Genomic DNA, 22,055 nt, shown 5'->3' with positions numbered 1-22,055 from the left:
TCTTGTTTTAGAATCGAAATGGTAGAACTGTTGTTAGAAAAAAATCAGTTTATTATCACATCCTTTCTCCTGTTAATTATGAGTGCGGATTTTTCTTTACTTTTAAAAGTGTTTGCTCTAACAGAGAGCCTTCCAGACAAGGCTGAATGTGGATCTCATCTTACTGAGGCCTCAGAAGGCTAGACTCCTTTACACTCAAGGTTATTTCAACAAATGCTTCAGTTTGGGACCCCAGCAAGAATAGCTGTCAAATTACTGACAGCTAATGGGGGATCCAAATAAATAAACAAATAAACAAGTTTGTGAGAAACTATCTATGTAAGAAAGGGTCTATTGTGTCTGTGAGAATCTCTCCCTGTGCTTCTTAAGTATTTAGTGAAAACCTGTGTGATTCAGAACAGGCGGGAATATTCGCAAATTTATGTTGCTTATTTTTCCCTTGCAAAATGTTAATAAATGCTGGATGGAACAAGAAACACCGGATCTCAATTTCTTGTTAAATAAGACTTAGACATTTTGTTTCTGTCAACAATCATTACCAAAATTTTATGGATTCTTACTCAGCATGAGGTGCACCTTTGGTAAAAATGTAATCAAAAGTTATCCTCTTAACAAACCATCTAACAAACATAACCTCCTTGGCAGAGTTAATTAATACTCACATAGTAGTAAAGGCATTATTTCGTCATACATTTGCCAACAGGTGACTTTGTAGAGCTTAAAAAAACAGGACATAGGACCTTTACATTTGTCTTTTCACTATACAAATGTTCATGATGAAGGTTTGCTGCAAAGTCAACAACACTCCTAAAGGGAGTGGCGGCCTAGGCAGTGGCGGTGAAGGTATAGAGCTTGGAATCCTGAGGTTCTGAGTTTGAGCCACAATCCCGCACACTGCCACTCTGGGTCTCTGAGCAAGACCCTTAACCCCCGATTGCTCCCCGGGCGCCCCACGATGGCAGCCCACTGCTTCCCAAGAGGATGGGTTAAAAGCAGAGTTTAATTTCTCCAATGTGAGATCAATACAGTTTAATTATTAAAAAAAACAACTGCCCACCATCCCTAAAGATAAAGTTAATTCTGCAGCTCACTGACTCAATGCAATCTGCTGGGTTTATGTCAATCATTAAACTTCAGTGTGCTTAAGAAATTTCACAAAAGATCAATAAATATTTTTTTAAGAAGAGTTTCATGGACATGACAGTAGAGAAGAAGATGGTGAATTTCCTGTTAGTTATACGGTTTTTCAGTAAATAAAATACTTTGATCCAAGTTCACCTTGTCAGTCCAGCACTGATAAAATAATAAACATGTTTTATATATATATATTCTGTGATAGTTTTGTCTGCTTGAAGATGAATGCTTAAATATTACATTAGTGTGTGTGTTTTTTTTAAAGGTGCATTATTTTGTTCTTACGGAGACAGCAGGAATCCTCAGGTTGGCTTCAAGCATGTTGTTCAGATGAGGGAACGTGCTCCAGGCAACATAGTCTCCTTGTAAGCTGGTGGCTACAAGCAGCAGGGTTTGGTACTGAAATCTCACCACAGGCTGTTCTTCATAGGTCTTTCTTTTAATCCAGAAACCTGAAACAGAAAGAAAACCAAAATCATCAGCCCACCACTGCTGTACCAGACAGCTGGCATTTGGGTGGAATGATGTGTTCCTCTCTTAACATTAGTCTTATCAGCCCTCTGTCCAGACATCATTGGGGCAGTAATCTCATGTTATACCCCCATTTATTTTTGAAAAGAGAGGAGAATTTTATCTTACTTTTTTTTGCAGGATTAATGGTGGATCTGTCTGTTTTCCTAGAAATACTATCAAAGTTACAAATATTTAGCAAGCTTACTGCGCCTAGCACCCTTCAAGATGGAGCTTTTGGTTGTTTGCAATCTCTCTGTCTCATCATAGGGTAAATTTGCATTGATTTCCTCTAGAGACGGACAATCACACATGATTTATCTGTATAAAAAATACAAATGCAAGAATTTATTATGAAAACAGATCTTTCTAATTTTATATCTTTAGCAAACTGATGCCACGGTTAGATACTTTGGCATTATGAGCTATTTCTTTCCCATGTTTTTAATATGAGAGTAATAAACATTCCAGTACCTTGGCTTCTGTAAGCGACCAGCAGAGGTGCGATGTATGTGAGGCACAGGACAACCAGCATGAACAGGGTGGCCTTTGTACAAACGCTGGTTCTGTAGCGAATCACAGCAGGATGAGAGTACACTTCATAGAAAGCCATCGGTGGGATGCTAACGCTAGCGCGGATGCTATCAACTGCTCTAAAAATAATCAAACATTCACACAACAAACTGTAAAGTTAATAAAGTTATGCTCTGCTGAGTAACGTCCATCTAGATGCATCTAGCGTCGCGTTACGTTGGCAGTTATGATCGTTTACAGGTATTAGCTGCGGTAGCTAGTTTGTAGCGCATTAGCTAGCAAGCGTCCACACGTTTCCATGGCTGCCAGGGTTAGCGCTCAAGGTGCGTTCAAGTCCCGTTGGAGTTTCGTTACAAAATCATCTGCAATGGTTAAAATGAATAAAACTTTGCATTATGGAAGTACGCCTACTTGCAATATTGTATCGTTTATATTCAAGCGTTTTGGAGACATCATACGTGAATATATATGTGCTTGTCATTTCCTTCCTGACAGCTTTCTACAAATTTTAGATCATTTTTTTAGGTTGTTCTGGTTCTGTAGCCTTTATTTTTACATTTCTTTTTCGTTTATTTCTGTCTTCTTTTTTTTTACCTTTCTCTTTTCTTTCTCTCTGGCTTACATTGTTAGGGCACATTTGCTTACAAATCTATGAGAGTTTCTATATCATATAGATGTTATCAATGGCGTAACGACACAACAATAGGCCCGTAAGCAACATTTTCTGGGTGGGCCCCATATGAAGTACTGTGTGTCACTGTGTGTAATGGATTCAATGATATATGAGTTTAATTCAGCACAGTGTTCTAATTTACTACGATGGCGGTGTAAATTCCGGATGTACTGACTGTCTAGAGGTGCACCTGAAGGCACCGTGGCGCTGTCAGAAAATGACGTCACTCTGTGTTGGACGGACAGCTGAAAGGCAGACTTCTTGTTGACGTTTTGTTTTGATCGCGTTTGTTTGGATTCCCTTTGACGTTTTACCCACATTCCCAGCGGATCCTAAAGATTTCACCGCCACGCCTCGGTTCGGGGATCCAGCAAAGATGAAATGGATGTTTAAAGAGGACCATTCCCTCGGTAAAGAAGGGGGTTGGATTGTTATGAAACGGGGTTGATTTTTGTCGTGTCACGCATCTTCATTTCTTATTTCCTTTCTCTTATTTACCCTCCACATTTAGTTTTTTTCCCCCGTTTTTCCTCATCGGTGCATCATTGCACGTTTGTTTTTTGTTTTCGTTGCAACCTGCAGATTAATGCTCTAAATCAATAATGGCTTGACCTTAATGGCAAGAGAAACCTTAAATAACACGAATTTACTGCCATTTAAGAGCTAATTACGTTTAGGAAAGCAATTTAGTTCAATGTATATGCATTTTGCCCATTTTTGGGGCGTTGAAGCAGCACTAAATTGATTCAAAACACGCCTAAAACCTGATTGTTTTTAATACTGTATGCGTTTTTTTATATATAAAAAAACACAACAAAACGCAAAAACTATAAAAGTGTAAAAACTATACAGTACCCTGTTTAAAAAGTAATATTTTACGCCACCCCCGCCTCCGAAATGGTTTGATCCATCATTCTGCCTTCCTTTTCTAGGGGAGGGAGGCAGCTCTCTGCAGAATGACCCATGACAGTAGTGCGACTGTCTGGCTTTAAACCGAAAGTGTTGTACAATGATTAACTAATACTTAATTCCAACACTAATTTGGATTACTCTTTATGTGTTGGTAGGATTTATCTAACCTTACAGGTGTTCAGGACCACTCTCATCCCTGTGCATGCACAGCTAGCCGCTGTTATCCACACCTTTGTTTCAAGACCGCCTGTTTTTCAGTGTAGTCCTGTTTCTCTGACTGTGACTGGCTGGATGTGCTCTCTTCATCCTGGCTCAGAGCTCGTCTGCCTGGCTGTGTGTTTCCTGGATAGGGCCACCTTTTACAGCTGCTTGTTCTATCTCTGCTTCTGTCTCCTTGAACCCCAGTCGGCCTCGGCAGATGGCCGCTCACACTGAGCCTAGTTCTGCTGGAGGCTTTCTTCCTGTTAAAAGGGAGTTTTTCCTCTCTACTGTTGCTACAAGCATGCTTAGTGTGAGGGATTGCATTTGAGTCGATGCAATCAACTGGTTTTCCTTATATAGAAAACTTTGAATCAATTTGACTGTATGATCTGGTGAACTGTAAAGTGCTTGAGATGACGTGTTTTGTTAATTGGTGCTTTATAAATAAACTGAATTGAGCTGAATATACATGTGTTTATAAAAGCCAAGGTGGATGCTCATTAACATTTAACATTTAATCAAGTAAGATTTAATAATATTAATCATAATATAATATTATTTCTTAAACTATAATAATTACAGTTAAATAATAATCCATTAAATCATAATTTAATTGTTTTTTATTTATATTTTTCTGTTTCTTGTTATTTGAATTACTGTTTGGATTTAGCTTTTTTTTTAGTAGGGGCGTATCTAAACATTCAAGCGCAAATGTACGTATTCATCTGGTTAAATAAAATCATTTTTATGATTGCCAGTCCAAAGAGGGAGAGGCGTTTACATGGGGAAGGAGATGAGCAAGGTGTGTGAAAAGCACAGGGTCAGCAAAAAAAAAAAAGTAGTTGTTAAGCTGACATAGAAAAACTTTCCATTCAGTATGTGATTGCCCCATATTAAATGTTTTCCAGAAGCGCCCATACATATAACATTAGTAAAAATCTGTCTAAAAAAAAGACATCTGTATTACATGTTCCTAATCATCTCTGTGGTTTAATACTTGCTTAATTGCACTATATATGGAGGAGGAGAACAAAAATGAGCGAGATAAGACTGATCAGACAAGGAAAAGAGAAGAGGGGAGAGCAGCATACCAGCCAGCAAGCCAAAGGATATTAAAATCTGAATTTTGATTTAGGGGATAGGACTTCGGGTCCTAAACAATTAGAAATGTTCTGTTACCCATTTTGCTAGAAAGGCTGCTTTTTGCTTTACTGGTTGGGATATTTTGCCAAAGTGTTCAGATACAATGCATTAGTGAATAATGGACTCAGTATTGGGGAAAATGCACTGAGCAGGTTTCTAAAATGTAGAAAATGTAATTAGAAAACATTAAAATTTATTATGCTCAGCACCCATAAACCACTGATACTACAATACAATACACAATACACCTTTTATTTCTATAATCTTGTCGAAATACTGAGAACGATCAGGATTTAACTTATTAACACTTTACTGCAAGCCTATTTAATCCATTATAAATCTACATTTATCTGTAACTAGACACAAAATAGGGCTTCAGGAATTTCTCTTCTATAATTTTATTATTTTATCTGATGTCTGATATTTTATTATAATATTCTATATTTGAGTAATATATTTCTTAAATCAGTTTTATTTTGAAAGTCTTCAGATTACCTCCAGTCTCCTTTTTTAGAGAAACACCTAAAATTAGGCCCCCTATCTAGGCTAATGTGAGCCTGAAACTAAATGAGTTCTCCACATTTTATCACCTTCCCCTCCCTGACCTCTGCACTGCACTTGTTCTGCCTGCTGCAGCAGCTTTTGTGCTCTGTAACAACAATGTATATGTCTAGCTATACCTTAGAAAGGGTGAGAAATTCATAATGGGAAATTTGCATTTTGTATCACATCCATCAGCTTTTCTGACTGCTTTGTTTTGTGTTTTGTTGTTGAGCTCTGTACTGAACCAGGCCTGGCTGCAAGGCAGCAGCCAGAGAATCCCAAGAGGCCTCACTCATCCCTTTAATCTCTGACTTCCTGTTTGTTTGCTGTCTCTCCCTCAGAGCACCGATGTGTGGAGTCAGCCAAAATACGCAACAAATACCCGGACAGAGTACCGGTGAGTTGTGGGGGAGGGGTGCTCTTTTATTTTAGGCAGCTGTGGTTGAGATAGAAGGACAGAGAGCCGACAGATAAAAATGAGGGCACGCCAAAGACAAGCCAAACTTATCACTGGAAAATTGCCTTATTGTCTTTAACATATTTCTGCTAAAGAATGGTTTGGGTTTTACAAAACTTTCTGTTTGGTAAAAGCCAATAAAAAATTCTGATGGTAATGTCACAAAACTTTATAAAATTAAAAAGATTGATTTTCAGTGTCATGAATGTTATATTGCAAGTAAAAATTGTTTTGGATCAATAATTTACATTCTTCCAATTTTGAGCTTTATTTTAAAAAAAAGTTTCTTTGTAGTTATAATGAATGGATTTTTGTCAGATTATTACATGGAACAAAGGTGCATTAATAGAATAACAGATTTGTAATATCAAACTGAGGCCCGTTATTTACAATGCAGCAGATCCTTTATATGAACTGTAGTCAGATCTGCATCAGTGGGTGTAAGACACAATACTCTTACACTTTTTCTTTGTATTAATGATGTAACTTATCAGCTGACTGGACTTAATACCAGCACTTTTATATTTTTATACCATAACTGCAATTTTGAGCAGCTTTTGGTTTTAATTATTATTCAAATTAATTCATAATGCCTTCAGTGCTTTTATTTATGTTAATTTATACCAAACTGTATTCTGATGGATTAAAATATCAAATCTGAATTAAGGATGTCAAATGCATGAACCAGCGTTTGCTGCTTATGCATCTTAAATGTGTCCGTAATGATTTGAATGTATAAAAATCTTCATGGTATCAGGTGTAAAGCAGATATGATCCTGAGGTGTTTCCAGCACTGAAAGGGGAGATAATCCTTTCAGTGTGACACGATCTGTCCCAGCATCTCCTCCATACATGGGAAATCTCCCAGCTGAGCTGCAGAAACAGTCCTGACAGCTCCTCTGGCCATGAATCAGCAGAGTGTCAGCTCAGAGAGCTCACCGGGGGTCAACGTAGAAGGTGTCACTCCTGCTGTCAGTTTCAAAATTTCTCATTCCTTTAGTTTTTTGACTCAGAACTTGTGGAAAAAACAGGTCAGGATTTCTTCGTATCAGATCTTCCTCCATATAAGCTGCTTGTGGCGGGTTTATGATGTCGATATCTAAAAATAAAAGCAGAGATGGAAATATCTGACATTGAAATTTGGTCTTGTGTTCCAGAGTATAACAGCAAGACAATGAAAAGGGGTTTAGTTAGAAAAAAAATGTATGTGCCTTTAACCGCATTCAAAAGCTGCTATAAAAGGAGATCTTTCCCCTCTGTGCTCACTAAAGCCAAAGAACTGATGGACAGCCATCACTGCAGCAGATAGCTAACAAGATAATGGCTGTTTATGTTTGTTTTTATGCAGAGCAGGAATCACTGAAAAGCGCTACCTATGTGCTGACTCTCAATAAATGCAACAAACTGAGATTTCTTGTAATATTTGGACCAAATAAAGTTTGGTTCCCACAGAAACAATTAAATTCTGCTGCCCACATTTCTCTATGAAGGGCTGGAAGTCATGGAATGAAAAGATTAAAAAAATGCATTAAATCTTTAAGACCTTAAGGATAAGAAATATTAATCAGAGTAATAATAACATTAGTTAATGATCACTATCTATAATAAGTGGTAATTAAATGTTAAAATTACTTATTAAAACTAAACTCTGTTGGATAATCACATGTAAGTATTTGAATATTTTATATTTTCTATGCTACAGTCTATCATGAAATGGCTGAATAGCACAGTGAGCCTGGCCCAGTGACCCTTACAGATGCAACAACATAGGAATTAGAGCTGGTAACATGAAATAAATGCAAATCATGCATACTTTTACCATGTATAGAGTAGTATTTGATTTATTTTTTCACCTTTATTTTTTGCAAATGTAATAATTTTTGTGATTAACATCTAATATATTTTTATCTAATATACTTAATATAAATATCTATATACATCTTTTATGTGTTGAATTGTGAAATTTTTGGTCTCTTACTTAAATGCTGCAAAAAACAAATTTCCTTCCAAATTTCCATCCGGCTACTGATAACATGCTGCAGACTACCGGCTTCATTTTGTCCTTCAAGATAAAAAGTTTTTTCTGTTGCTATCATTAGGGAAACCTTCAAACACTTAGTTTATCTTTTACATTTATTAACTTAAACAAATATCTAATAAAATGATCTTTTTTTCAGTCTGCAGCATCTCTGCATGAGGTCATCAGTCACTATTCAGATATTTCAACAGTTCATCTATTTAATCATTGTAAATGGATAGCCAGCTCTTTTTTGTGTATTTAAATAAGTCAGCATGTGTAAATGTTAAATAAACCCTCTTTATATCTTTGAGTTTTACGTATTACAGGTATATTTCTTAAATGGTAGTGGATCAACGTATCTATTTGGTGTTAATGTATCTATTTGGTGTTAATCATCTGGCAGCAGGTGAGGATGAAGTCTAAAAAACGTTGATCTCATAGATAGGACCTATGCATCATCTCATGGGGCTTCATTTTGATTCTGTCTTCTTTTACACACATGGCTGTTTGCAGCCACTTCAGATGTTATTGTCATTATTGTCATTATTGTCATTTTTTAAGCAATGAATGCAAACATTAACTTTAAAACAGAGCGTGCACGATAAGAAATGGGCTTGTGCACACTCTTGCACGCTTTTAATAGGCGTTCCATCTCAGGAGCAGGTACAGAGTTGTGCATGTGAATTTTTTTTTTTTTATTGGAGAGGGCGGGTCATTTCAAAAATTCCACTATACCTTTAATTAAGGTTTAAGAGCTTTTGACCTTCAGCTCAAAAACAGGTTTTTAATGAACAGCTGGTGTGATGCCAACCAACTACACCCATGAAACCAATGATTACTGTTCAGTTCATTGGATTATAATAGTGATTTTGTGTAATCTTTTATAAAGTATACAGTGTACAGTATCAGGCGTGTCCTGAAAGTTGATCTGGTTTCGACTATTAAGTCTTCTTGACATTTTAGGTGGAGATCCTTTCAGTTTCCATAAGGATTAACTGGTAAAGCTTTGCTCAGGACTTTACTCCTGAACTTTCCCTGACAGCCAACAGAACAAATGCTTTCTTTACCTATGGTGCATTGAAGCGTGCTGAAGCTGTCAGCATGTTCGTAACCTCTGTCCTGCTTTGGCCTCCAGGTGATCGTGGAGAAGGTCTCCGGTTCTCAGATCGTCGACATCGATAAGAGGAAGTACCTGGTGCCTTCGGACATCACGGTGGCCCAGTTTATGTGGATCATCCGCAAACGCATTCAGCTGCCCTCAGAGAAAGCCATCTTCCTGTTTGTTGACAAAACTGTCCCCCAGTCCAGGTGAGGTCCACACTGCCAACCCCGCTGTGATCAAGACACCTGAACATCTGCTGCCACTGATGGCGACATGTTTTCACTAAACGAGTGATCAGATATCGCCCCATAGTAGATAGTGGTACAAGATAAACAAATGAATGCAGGTTTTTATGTCTGCTACATTTATTTCCTTATTAGGGCTGGTAATCCTGCTGTCAGAGGAATAAACCAGAGGTTTACCTTTTGCATCCATCTGTCCTGTTTGCAGAGACTTTATCCACCCGGATGTTTAACTAAAGAGCGGGAAGGTCCGACTTCGCTGACCAGTTTCCTTTGTGTGAGAGGATTAGGCCAAACCTTCAGTTTCAAACACTGTAATCCTAAACTAATCTCATTTTAAAACAGTGATGCGGATAATTTCTCCTCTTCCTGTATTTGCATCACACTGATAATCTCTTATAACTGACAGCTCCACTCCTCCTCCTTCTCTCAAAGGTGATGATAGTCCAGCTGTTGTCTGGGAAATCTAGTTTTTAATTTGCATCTAAAATATTTAAGCAAATATGTTCGAGTCCCTTTAGAGTTCCAAAGTGAAAACCACTGCTGACCAACAGCAGTGAAAAGGCCTTTCTGACATTTACTGAAAGCATCTTGGAGGTTTGATGTTTTGTGAAAACTGTTTTGTGAAACAACCAGCCCTTAACCATCCTTTAGACATCGGTCTCTTCATTTTAAGTTTTAAAATCTCTAAAAAAAAATCAGTTTATCTTAGTTCTGGATCCATGTTTTTTTTTTTTACCAAACATGTGGACCCTACAGGTTTAATTTGACCCAAAGCTCCAGGTTCAGTCTCATGCGATGTTAGAATTAAGCTTTCAACAGTGTTTAGGAGCGTAGCGATAACCTCTGGTGGTGTCTCTGCTTTGTGCCGCAGTCTGACGATGGGCCAGCTGTACGACAAGGAGAAGGACGAGGACGGCTTCCTGTACGTGGCCTACAGCGGAGAAAACACGTTTGGGTGCGAAGCCGTCTGCGCAGCACAGGGTTAACGCTTCACTGAGAATCCAGACCCCCCCTGAACACACACAGACACACCCCAAAACATTAAGGCCCGGTGGCAACACTGGCCTTCACATATGGTACATTAGTAATGCTTACACACACCTCAGTTTTTGATACTGAAATATATCAAGTTATTGGGTTAAAATTCCCCAAATGCTCCTGTGAAGAAGCTTTATTGGTAGTTTAGATGATGAGAAATGGAGAAAGAAAAATGCTCAAACATGTTAAAGGACAGTCATTGGGAGAAAAATCTGAAACACTGCCGTTAAATCCGATAAACACGTCACAGACTCATGAGTATGAGCCTAAAAGAGGAAAAAATATTTAAATTCAGGGGGAAAAAAAGCCTCCATCCTCCCATTTTCTCTTTGTTTCTCTTCTTTGCATTAATCCAAAGTGAGAAAGAAACGCCGTGATCTTTAGTGTTAAATCTTAAAGGCAGAGTGCGGCTCTGGGGTTTAGTGCATCAGTTTCCAGGTCTTCCTCAGTTTGGCTGGTTCATCGCTGCGCATCATAGCTGCTGATTCAGGAACCAGAGAAGTTATGAGCATTAAGACTTTACTTGAAGTTACCTGAGCTGAACTGTGATGTTTATCTGCTGGGAGGCAAAAGCTAAAGTTTATTCTCAGAAATTATACTGCAAACTCTCAACAATTTAAGATGTAACAGAAAAGTGAAGAAATAGCTGATAAATTTTACCTTTAAGGAAGAGCTTAGCTATTATTTGCTTTGAATGCACGCTTCTGCAGATAATCATTGGATGTTTCAGCAACATTATGCTGAAACATCCATAATTTGTTTGGAATAATTTCAATAAAGTATCACAGAATATGCAGAATAATTTGAAATGAGTCAGTTTTCTTTTATTAAATGTTAGAGTTTTAGTTTTTTTTTTTGTATTTTATGTTTCCTGTATTTTGACAGTTTTGTTGTTTTTCTGCATCTTATTAGTTGTAAGGCACTTTAGGTTGTTTGCTCTACACATTGATTGTTTCTGTTTGTACTGTTTTAGTTTTAAATGGATGAATTAATGTAGAATATTTGGAAAATGTGAAAACTAAGAAGTCTTTTGCTGGCTGCATCTTTTAGTGAAAACAGACTGTAGGTCAGAAGTTTGCATCCGCTCATTATTAGCATCTATTTCATGCTTTAAATTATTTTTAAGTACTTGTTATAACAGAAATTTGAGAGCAACAATTTCAATTTATTCTATTTTTTTCTGTAATCTTGATTGGGTCAGAAATAAACTTGCAGTCCCAAACATACCGGTATGTTTATATATTCCTTTATTTAGCATTAGATTATCCATTTGCAAGTCAGAATTTTTTTTTTCTAGTAGACCTCAATAAAGTTGATTGACTAATTTAGCACACATCTCATCAGAAATTGTAGATTTTATTTTAAGTCAATAAAGTTGATTCATTTCTACCAAGTCTGGGTCATTCTAGTAGCGCATTACCAGTCTGTTTTATTTCTTCAGAAACTGGTTTTGCAGAGTGTTTGGGATCTTTGTTTTACTGGGTGTAATTTTTTGAATTTGCAATTTATTGATTTAAGACAAAACATCAGTTTGGAAGCAAATCTATGCCTTAATTATCAAAATCAAAACAGACTCAGAGCCTGATGGTTAGGATGTGCAGCAAAACTATATGGATCTATATAGATAGATCTAGAGTCGTAAAGAGGGTAAAGCTATCCATCCTAAAAAAATGTCTGTAAACTTTATTTATTGAAACCAAAATTTCCCATTGGAAGATAATAAAGTGTTGAGCTTATTAGATGCTTTACAGGCTCTGAAGCTTTCCCTTCATCGACACCTTGACACCTGAACCAACTACAAAACGTTTCTTTAGAAAGCAGTTGCTTTGTTCAGGTGTTCAGCTACACATTTTAAATGAAGTGTGGAGCTTTCGTCTTTTGGCCCTGATCATGTCACTGTAGATAATGATGATACTGCATCATGTTTTAATTTCTGATGGGTACCGGTTGATTCTCGTACATCCTAACCCAATTCGTTCAGACTGCGTCAGAAGAGCCGGACACAGCTTGTTGTTCCAACAGGACAATGAACCCAAACACACAAAACTGGTGTTAGAAGGTATAAAGCAAGCTGACATTATGGGCTTGATGATATGCGAGGAGATTGACCGGTTGGAAATGTTTTTACGTTGTCTACTGAAAGAAGGGATTTTAGAGAAGAATATGGCCAAAGTTTAAGTTCTGTGAATAAAATTATTAGATTTATCTGCAAAATGCTAAAAGGATATTTAAAAAATACCACTGCAAAAAGAACTAAAAGTAAGTAAAAATGTCTTATAATTGGTGTATTTGATTTTAGTAGGCAATTTAAATAATCTGTCGATAGAATAAGATTGTTTTCCAAATTCAATAAGAAAAAAATATTGTTAACCTATTTCAAGTGAGGGTATGTATAATTAGCTTATTTGAGGACCAAAATACAAATTTTATTTGTTATACTTATTTGCTTAAATAAACCCTTTTCAATAAATGTTTTTCTTTAGATACATCTTTGCAGTATGGGGGTGTATGCATATATTTGAGCTTGTATGCATAACAAGAGAAAATCACCAAAATGAACAGACCCTGTTATGATCATTTTAGACATTTTAACTGCACCATAAAAAAAATAAGAATCAGAGGACATTAATGTCCCATGAGGGGATGTTCAGTCCTGGTCAGCACTGTAAGGCTATTTTTTTGTTGTTGTGAGACACCAAGTATTCAATAAAATACATAAATAAAATAAGCCAAACATGAAAACCATCCAAAATGATTTGTCACTTTAAATAATCTGCACAAAACACTCAAATATCTAGTTTAAAAACATCTACACTATCCTAAATAAATATATTATAGCAAACATACTGCTGCTAAAATAAAGATATTTAATATTAAATCGGTGTTATTGGGTTTTAATTGGAAAAAAAACAGGACACTCCCTTTATGTCTGGATAGAAAGGAAGAAAATAAGAGAGCTTTCTGACCAACAGCAGCCTCAAAATCCAATATGGCTGCAATCTGTTTAAACAGCAGCAATGGCTGCCAGAGTAACAGTTTCGTTGCACCTTTGGCATCCTATCAGTAAACATGTAACTTTGTTATTTGGATAGATACATTAAAAAAAAGGAAACATGGTTTTGTTGGTTTTCAAGTATTTTCTACATTCATATTCAGAGGATTCTGTAAATAAAGGGCCTATGGATACATTTTGAAATCATAGAATATTTAGTTTATTTCAGTATTGAAAATAAAAGGGAAATTTACATGCAGTTGTGCTTAAAAGTTTACATACCCTCCTATTAAAGAAAATGATAAATTCACACCAGTAATTCAAATAACCCAAAACTGAAAAAAGTAATAATAATAATTCTGAAAATGTTGGCAGGTGCCATATCCCATGAGTAAATCAATTCAGCTTTTCCACAAAGCATGTCAGCATTAAGTGCTGTAAAATATTCTGATGTCGTCAAAACACCTGATATTTTTTCCTCTGGCGGCTCTGACTGCAGCTGTGGTGCACATGGATAATCTCACCTAAATGTTTGAAATGGTTTTGCTCCACAATCCCACAAAAACATCCTTACCTGCAGTTATCCCTTCTACAAGTTTTTCCTTCCACTCAACTTTCCATAAAACTTACAGTCTGCGTCTTTACCAACTCTCTGCTGGACAGCTGTCAGCAGTCATGCGTAGGGTAACATCTTTGCTAAAAAATTTATTTTATGTGAAATTTCTGCTTAAATGGCTTAACACTTAAATGAATCTATCCATCGGTAATGAATCTTAATGACCTTTTGAACTTAAATAACTACAATAAATATCCATTTCCCCATTAATTTAATATCTATGAGTCGCCATCAGCTAAGTTCATTGGCTTCGTGACTTCAGACTTGAGAATATTTGACACCATAACATTTTCTCTTCCTCTAGAGTCAACCTAAGGGCCATCAGTGGCACTGGGTTTGTCACAATTTGATAACTATGGCCTTATATGACTCTGGAGTGAATAAAAACAGGGAACCGCTCAGGAAAAGATGGTAAAACAAAAACATTTTTTTATGCAGAAGGTTGCAGTCATCATGGGAAATCTTCATTTTGAGTAAAAATGAAAAGTTCTGGGTTCTAAGCCATCTAAATGAGCATCTTCCAGCCATGAATGAGGTGTTTAAAGATAGAACTGATGAAAAATACTTTAGTTATTGAAGTTATTAGTTATTAGCTTTAGTTATTTATCAGTCATTAAACACTCCTTTGTATTTCTGTTGGTAAAGAATAAATGGAACTCTTATCACATATCTTCGGATTATTTTGGAACAATGCTTGGTATAAAAAAGCAGCAGAAATGTGACATTTAATATTGTATTATTCTGTCAGTGCATGTCAAAAAAATGGGATTTATCACATCAGGACTGACATACTGTGCAGCACTTGAAGACTAACATTAGAATTAACCATCATGAAGGAACAGAGGACTAATTTAACAAGCCTGCTCACATGTAGCATTAACAGCACTGCTCGTAGGATTCATTTACCTCCTTTCTCTCAGACGAAGCTGACATTTTGACTACAGCTGTAGTTTTATGGTGCTGAATCATTTTTTTCACTCTTTGTTTGACCAGATAAAGTTCATACCTGATCCCCTTAAAGATGAAACCAGATTTTAACAGCCTGCCCTGCTGAAGTGAAAATATTGATGGAACGTGAAGATGGATAAGGAATGTCATCCATAGTTCTCATATTGTATGACTATATGTTCAAATTATGAAAGGATTTTCAATATTTGTAAAATGTATGTAGCTGAATAATGTGATCAATAAAAACAACAGGAAACCGATTTGAAAGTTTGTCTTCCTTATTTGAAATATGACTGTCAGGTTGTCATGATCTTCTCCTGAGGAAATGATCTGTTGCGGTCTGGGCTTTGACTAAACCGTTCTAAGCTTTAGTCCTTTCCTTCTAAGCAGTTCTGTTGTATAGTTGCTTCAGTATTTTGGGATTATTGTTCGGGTTGATGACCCAGTTTGGACCAAGCTGCAGCTGTCTGATGGATTGATTATGTGCTACAGAGCAGGAGTTCCCACATTTCAGCCTGTGACCCTAAAAGTTAAATTTATATTTTTCACATATTGGACAAAATGTTATGGATTTATTCACATTAATGTATTTATGTATCTATTTTAGCCCCTATGTACCTGAAAGATCACATCAAACTGATTGTGAAAACCATCTCAGACCCTGTAAGGGGTCCCGACCCCCACTTTTAGAACCCCTGGTATGGAGGAAATCATGTTTGATTAAATGAGCAGAGGGCTGCTAAACAAATCTGCATCATCAACCCTCCACCACCGTGTTTAACACATTTGGAACATTTTAGAAGGTATAAAGCAAGCTGACATTATGATATGTGAGGAGACTGACCGGTTGGAAATGTTAATATGAACTTTATTTTCTCACATTTTATTTCGTTTTTTTTTTTAGTTTTTACAGATATTTTCTTATTTTCTTCTCATTTTTGTTTTTAGATTTTAAATGATTAGATTTCTTTTTATTTGTTTTCAGGTTTAGTTTTACAGATTGCATCATTATCATTACAGATCATGACCAATAAAATCCTTGTCACTACGGTAACCTCATGCAGACCAATAGAAATGTGTCTTTGCTCCTCACCGCCTTGAGAAGTGAGGAGAATGGGATCTGTAAAATGCTATTAGAAAATAATGCAATTTGTAAAACTCAATCTGCAAAGGAGAATCTTTGGGGAAAAAACAAGAAATATGCAATCTTTAAAAATAATAATAAAAAAAAAACATTTTTATTAAAAACATTTTAATATAAATTCTGTAAAAAAAAAAAAAAAATCTGGGAAAACCTGATGATTAAATCTATTTTTTTTAGTTCTAAAGTTATTTTTTCCTAATGTTAATTTTTCTACATTGCCGTTTATAAAACCTGTTCTTATCTAGCCACAAAAATGAAACAAAATTTACTCTATATGTTTGTTAAAGATTCCTTACAATTATTTTTGGTATTTAGTCCTAAACTCCAAAACTGGACCTGCTGAGGCCTGCAAAGTCTGCAGCCCAGCTGCTTCAGTTTATACGCTCTAGGCCAGGAATCATTTTACTTACTGTTAAATGTTTCCTTTGTGATTCAGCATCTATGCTTCTTTAAAGTCACTGCTGATGTCTTTCCATCCTGGGACGGTGAGAGAACATTAGGGGGGTAAAGGATGATCGTTAAATCTACAGAGATTAAGCAGCAGGACCTAGCTGCTCCTAATATCTTAAAATCCTATGGAAACGGCTTCCTTTTTGTTAAATATATACACTTAGTAGATTGTTTTATTATGTTCTGATAAATAAAAGCCTACAATGTAAGAGGGAACAGTTTGTGTTTGTTTTATACTAGAATTGAAATAATCATGTAAGACAAGGCCCTCATGTTTGGTAGTTTAGATCGTTGTGTCCTTTATGATTAACTTATCTACACTTTGCACATTTTCTCTCTGGTTTTTTAAGATGCGTAAGAAACACAAAAAACATTCTAGGTCAACTGGTTTGCTAGTATCCTGATAAGCAAACATCATTTCACCAACTTCAGACGTTTTCATAAAAAGAAGCACTACTCCATCAGAACTAATGCGACACGGCGATAATGAAGCCAATGATTTTACTTATGGTGGATTGTTGCACATAAAGCAAACAAGGCAAAACTTTTTATTCATCAGAAATAAATGTAGATGAATTCATAATCCAAGCTGAAATCTAAATAAAGTTTTCTATGTAGACTGAATGTTTTTAAATTATGGGGTCTGGACAATAAAGCAAGTAATTGAGACTATATTTCAGTCATGGAAGGATAAAAGTTATCCAAAGAAACATGGCCTAAAAATAAAAATACCCCCATCTTATTATATGGTAATAATCAACACTATTCTGGTTCAGCTTCCCCATTCAGATAATAACCGACCTGTAGAATCAAAATATTGCTCAGTTAGAAGCTGCTTGACAACATAAAACAGGCTGAAATTTTTTAAAAAGCAACAATAAACCAACAGTCTAAGAATCTCCATCAGGTGAAGTAAAACCTGACAGATCAATGTGAAGCAGAAAGCTGAACTAATCCAGCAGGTACATCCCAGCTGTGTTTTCAGAAATGCTCTGTAAAGCAGAGACATGCAGACATCAGTCTTTGAGCAGCAGGGCAGCGCGGGGTGTCCCGCTGCTCGCCCTGAGCTGCAGAGCAGCTGAGCTAACAGACAGGGTGTGATGAGAAACCAATCATTCTGCTGTACTCGGCTTGAAATCAGAGTTTTCTGCCGGTCAGCGGATGTTTCTGCATGGGACCTCAGAGTCCCCACTGCAACAAAGTCGTTTTTTTCATCGAGGACATTCCTGCTGTGGAGTCGGTTTTCAGTGAAACAGGAGGAGGTTTCTGTCGCTGCGCGGCCACAGAGGGAAGGCCTGCTGACGCAGCTGCTGCCAGGCCTGCTGGTACGGCTGGGAGGCCTGCTTATAGTCCCAATACGTGTGCAGCTCACCTGACCTGAACAGACATAGAAGAAAGGTTGGACTGTGTGCTTCCATTTCAGGTTATCACCCCTAAAGCTGCAACAAAAAAGGGCATCACATTTCAATCCAATTTAACTTAATAATCACAAAAAATGTATTTTATAAAGTCACAAACCCCCACAGTAACATGTTAAAACAATACGATTTCTCTTATCAGTATGATTACAGATAATGTAAACGATGCTGGTGAAGATTCCTAGTCATCCAGGTCATAGTCATCATAAAAAAGTTCTCCTGTGTATTTAACTGAATTCAAAAACTTTGTTTTAGCAGGGAACAAAACAAATCAGTTTTAAAGCCACAACATAACCAATGCTAAGTCTTTTTTGCAGCTATTTTTTTTTTTTTTTGCATTGTTTTCTTAGTATGTTTGATTTGGTGATAAGTGAAGGCATTGCAGAGACAAGGGTGGAACAAAACTGAGAAATACCGGCTGTTTATCCGTAACTCCATTTGGACGCTTTGTGTTTTGCGCTTCGCATGTGCGACTCCACTGCCTTAATTCCCTTCGTTCCAAGCTTGAATGACTTCTTGCACAAAATCCACTGTGCCTCATGTATGTTCCCTGGTTTTAGCCATGGAGAAAACTCTTGGCTGGAGCCAATTTTCGTTACATTTACACTTGCTCATATTTTCCAGACAAAAAGTTAATGGTGCATCTCCCAAATGTACCGGCCACAACAACGCTTTTATTGGTTCTGCTATCGGGACGGAACCAATAATGGCGAGCCGTTATTATTATTATTCTTTTTTTTTAAAAGGTCAATTTTAATGTTTTATTTAGATTACAAAAATAACTTATAATAAAAATAATCCTATTTATGATGTTTTAAAAATTAAGACCTACGAAAGACTGATTTAAGACATTTTAATACCAATTAAGGCCTTAGTTTTATTTTGAAGAATTCAATGCCTTTTAAGACTTTTTAAGGACCTGCGGGAACCCTGCAGATGTATCCAGAACATTCCTAATGTAAGTAGTAGTAGTAGTTCTCTGCAAAAAGTTGCATTGTTTGCTTGTCTGCATGTGGAACCTTATCAAAGTTAATTCCTTGTAGGTGTAAAACAATATTTGGTAATAAAGCTTTTTCACATTATTGTGTCATATATATTTCACTATTTAGATTGGATATCTGAGACAGATTAACTTTTTAATCATATTCTAATTCACTGAGATGCAGATGTAAGTCAGCAGTTTTTATTAGTCCTTCAGTGATTATAATGCTGCTGAACAGTTTGGATCTAAATCATCAGATTAATCATTAGTCTGAAACTTTGTCTAAACGTTCTATAAAGTCTTCTTGGTGACTCTTTGGTTTGCTAACAGTGCTACTGGAAACTGCAGTTTGGTTTTCAGGTGGGGAGTAATGTGTAACCTGTGCAAAGGAAGAGGTGGATCGGGTTAACTGCTGAACCGCTGAGGAACAGAAGGAGCTCTGTTGCTGCTTTACAGAGCTAACAATCAGAGCCCAGACACACATTCAGAATATGCACACCATCCTAGATCTGGTGTTTCCATCAGTTCAGGGGACGCATTATTGATTTAAACCACTGCTGATCCAAAGATGGATTCAAAGTAAGGAAACCATAAAATTAATTTTCTCATTGAAAGCTTTCTTTCTTAATTAAAGAAAACACTTTGGGTATTCTGGGATATTATGTTGAAGGACCTCCTGGCTCAGATATGATCATAAGTGAAAGGAAAACCTGTAGGAGTGGATCAGATCAAATCTAAACAGTAAATACTGCATTTCACAGCCAAATTACAGTCGTCATTTTGTTTTGTTTTAGGTTTTAAGCTCTGCTGCAAATTCAAACATACATTTAAAGCAACAATAAGATGATTAAAGTCAAAGTGAAGTCTAGAATTAACTGACTGTAAAACTGGCAATGAGATCAAAATATATATTTTTAAATAAATAATCAGATAGAAAAATGTGCCTTTAAGAAGATTTTACACTGAATTAAGTGAAGTTAAAGCTCTGCTACTAGAGGAGTTTTGGATGGAGCTAATTCATCCACAAAAAAAGATTTTTTAATCCTAAATGTAAAGAGTTGATGTATTTTTTACAGTTTAACTATAATTACTGCTCTAGGAGGGTTCCCCTTTCAGCATGTAGCATATGTTCAAGTCTGTACATCTCTAGTTAATCAATCCATTACCAAATAAGTTAACCATAGCTTCAATAATTAATTAATCAATTTTTTCAGCTCTAGTTCGAGCTATTAAATTATAACTCATAAGAAGTTATAACGCAGGAATTAACATGAATAAAATGTCTTTTTCCTTAAACACATTTCCTGATGTCTGAGGTCATCCAATGCTGGATTGTCCTGGTAGTTATGTTTTCAACATTAAAGAAGTGACTATTAAACTCTCTACGAATAAAGTTAATCCACACAATAAATAAAAAACACCCTTCCACTGGACAGAGTCTGTTACCTGAGAGAGTCAGGCAGAGCTGAGGGGTCAGTTGCCGCTACGAGCGACAGGAACGAATGAAAAAGCTCCAGTTTGCAGAGAAGCGACCTGAGGGAGACATTAGCAAGACTTTAATGACCCAAAGAAGGGAAACAGACCATTACCTCCACACTCTATACCCGCTGTACCTGGCTTTAGGTGTTCCCAGGACTTTCTTGGTGACTCCATGTTTGTAGCCGTTGGCAGTGACATCTAGTGGCTGATGTGGTACATTACACCAGCTGATGGCTGGAAGATGATTGACAGGGAAGTTAATGATCGTAAGAAAAAGCAAACCTAAATCAAATGTACATGTTGTTTTAAACACTACAATCTTCTGCTTGTTTTTGCTTTTATAAATAACAACTATAACTCAAACTCACAATTTATACACCATCAGTAAATGATCACCAAAAGCAGTGAGAGCTGCACAGGTTGGATATTCTTGTAGCTGATTTCCAATTTAAACCAGTTCTTCAGTAATAATATTTAATGGCATTTTTTAATCATATTTACTTAAAACCAAAAGACCTTCATGTATTCATCATCATCAAATTGGAATAACATGTTAAATGGTTTTTGAAATGTTTAAAGTAAAAATAAATACTTTTAAGTATTTATTTGTGGTCAGCTGGGATTCATCTCTAAAGACTGGAATTGTGCTCCTTAATAGCAAAATTCAGATTGGATAATCGGCTTCTGGAAACATCAATTTTCCCGAAATTCCTGCTTGGACTTTGACTAGGACGTTTTCTGCGCTTCCATCTGAATGTTTTCATTGTAGCTCTATCTATGCGTTTATTCCACACTGAGTTGCTTGGACCTCATTTCAGCGCATCCTTCATGGCCTCGTAAATCAGATCTCCAAATTCCTCGATGTGAACTTGGTTTCATCTATGCAACAAAGTATTTCCTGGAAGTAGGACAAACTGACCTGCTCCACACGGCGAGATGCGTCCCTGTTCGCTCCGGTGTTGGAGCTCCGTTTGGTTCTGGCTGAACGGGAACTCCAGACTGGACTGAAGGAGAAGTGGTGAACAAATGGAGAAACCATCTGGAAGATCTGACACGTGGGAGCTCCTGCGAGTGAAGGACAGTTGGACACAAAGGAAGTCTCTGAACCTGTTCTGGGGACGATCGGTTGGCCTCGCCTTAACTGGCTGGTTTACTGCTACAGACCTAACTTTCAAACAGCACAGAATCTTTCAACAGGGTTAAAGTCGGGGCTTTGAATAGGACACTCAGAGAAGTTAGCTTAATTTTTTAAAATCCAGTTCTGAGGTCTCATTTTTAAAACACTGCAGAGGATTCCTACTAAACAGAGAGATGTGGCAAATATATGAAAATGACATAAGCCTTGGAAGTGTTATATTTCCCAAAACTGACATTTCACACAGCTGGGGTGCTGCGCCAGGCTGCATGACAAAAAAAGTGGACATCTTAAAGGAGAAGTTCGGTTTTTTACACTTTAAGCCCATTTTCTGTAGTGTCCAGGATGAAATCGAATGATCGACACCAAAAGTTTGACA

General features: G+C 36.7%; 3 protein-coding genes across 5 annotated transcripts in view; 1 reads left to right on the top strand and 2 right to left on the bottom strand.

Moving 5' to 3' along the window:
• tmem231 (transmembrane protein 231) overlaps positions 1–2,487 on the bottom strand; it is an 8,907-nt gene extending 6,420 nt beyond the window's left edge. Inside the window, exons 1-2 of the mRNA XM_015397926.1 lie at positions 2,119–2,487; positions 1,420–1,586 (exon numbers count right to left, since the gene is read on the bottom strand). Of these exons, the coding sequence (XP_015253412.1) occupies positions 1,420–1,586; positions 2,119–2,257 (306 nt within the window). The 5' untranslated portion in view covers positions 2,258–2,487. The remainder of the gene's footprint in view (positions 1–1,419; positions 1,587–2,118) is intronic.
• Positions 2,488–3,071: 584 nt separating this feature from the next.
• On the top strand, positions 3,072–15,337 carry gabarapl2 (GABA(A) receptor-associated protein like 2). Of its 2 annotated transcripts, XM_015397942.1 has the most exons (5): positions 3,072–3,261; positions 5,992–6,047; positions 9,263–9,435; positions 10,346–10,429; positions 15,114–15,337. In XM_015397942.1, the coding sequence occupies exons 1-5, from the start codon at positions 3,228–3,230 to the stop codon at positions 15,115–15,117; spliced, it is 351 nt and encodes a 116-aa protein (XP_015253428.1). In that variant the 5' UTR covers positions 3,072–3,227; the 3' UTR covers positions 15,118–15,337. The 2 variants fall into 2 exon arrangements, with proteins under 2 accessions (XP_015253428.1, XP_015253427.1); XM_015397941.1 differs by lacking the exon at positions 15,114–15,337 and having other exon boundaries at positions 10,346–12,664.
• A 1,022-nt stretch (positions 15,338–16,359) lies between these two features.
• The window catches only part of adat1 (adenosine deaminase, tRNA-specific 1), a 14,551-nt gene continuing 8,855 nt past the window's right edge, over positions 16,360–22,055 (bottom strand). For both annotated transcript variants that reach the window (XM_015397924.1, XM_015397925.1), the window contains exons 6-9: positions 21,461–21,606; positions 20,676–20,775; positions 20,509–20,595; positions 16,360–18,039 (exon numbers count right to left, since the gene is read on the bottom strand). In XM_015397924.1, the coding sequence (XP_015253410.1) occupies positions 17,907–18,039; positions 20,509–20,595; positions 20,676–20,775; positions 21,461–21,606 (466 nt within the window). In that variant the 3' untranslated portion in view covers positions 16,360–17,906. The remainder of the gene's footprint in view (positions 18,040–20,508; positions 20,596–20,675; positions 20,776–21,460; positions 21,607–22,055) is intronic.

This window comes from Cyprinodon variegatus, unplaced genomic scaffold, assembly GCF_000732505.1.
Source record: "Cyprinodon variegatus isolate N-32 unplaced genomic scaffold, C_variegatus-1.0 Scaffold898, whole genome shotgun sequence".
Classification (NCBI taxonomy): domain Eukaryota; kingdom Metazoa; phylum Chordata; class Actinopteri; order Cyprinodontiformes; family Cyprinodontidae; genus Cyprinodon; species Cyprinodon variegatus.
Note: the sequence above shows the minus strand (reverse complement) of the source record. Positions and strands in the feature narration are given on the sequence as shown.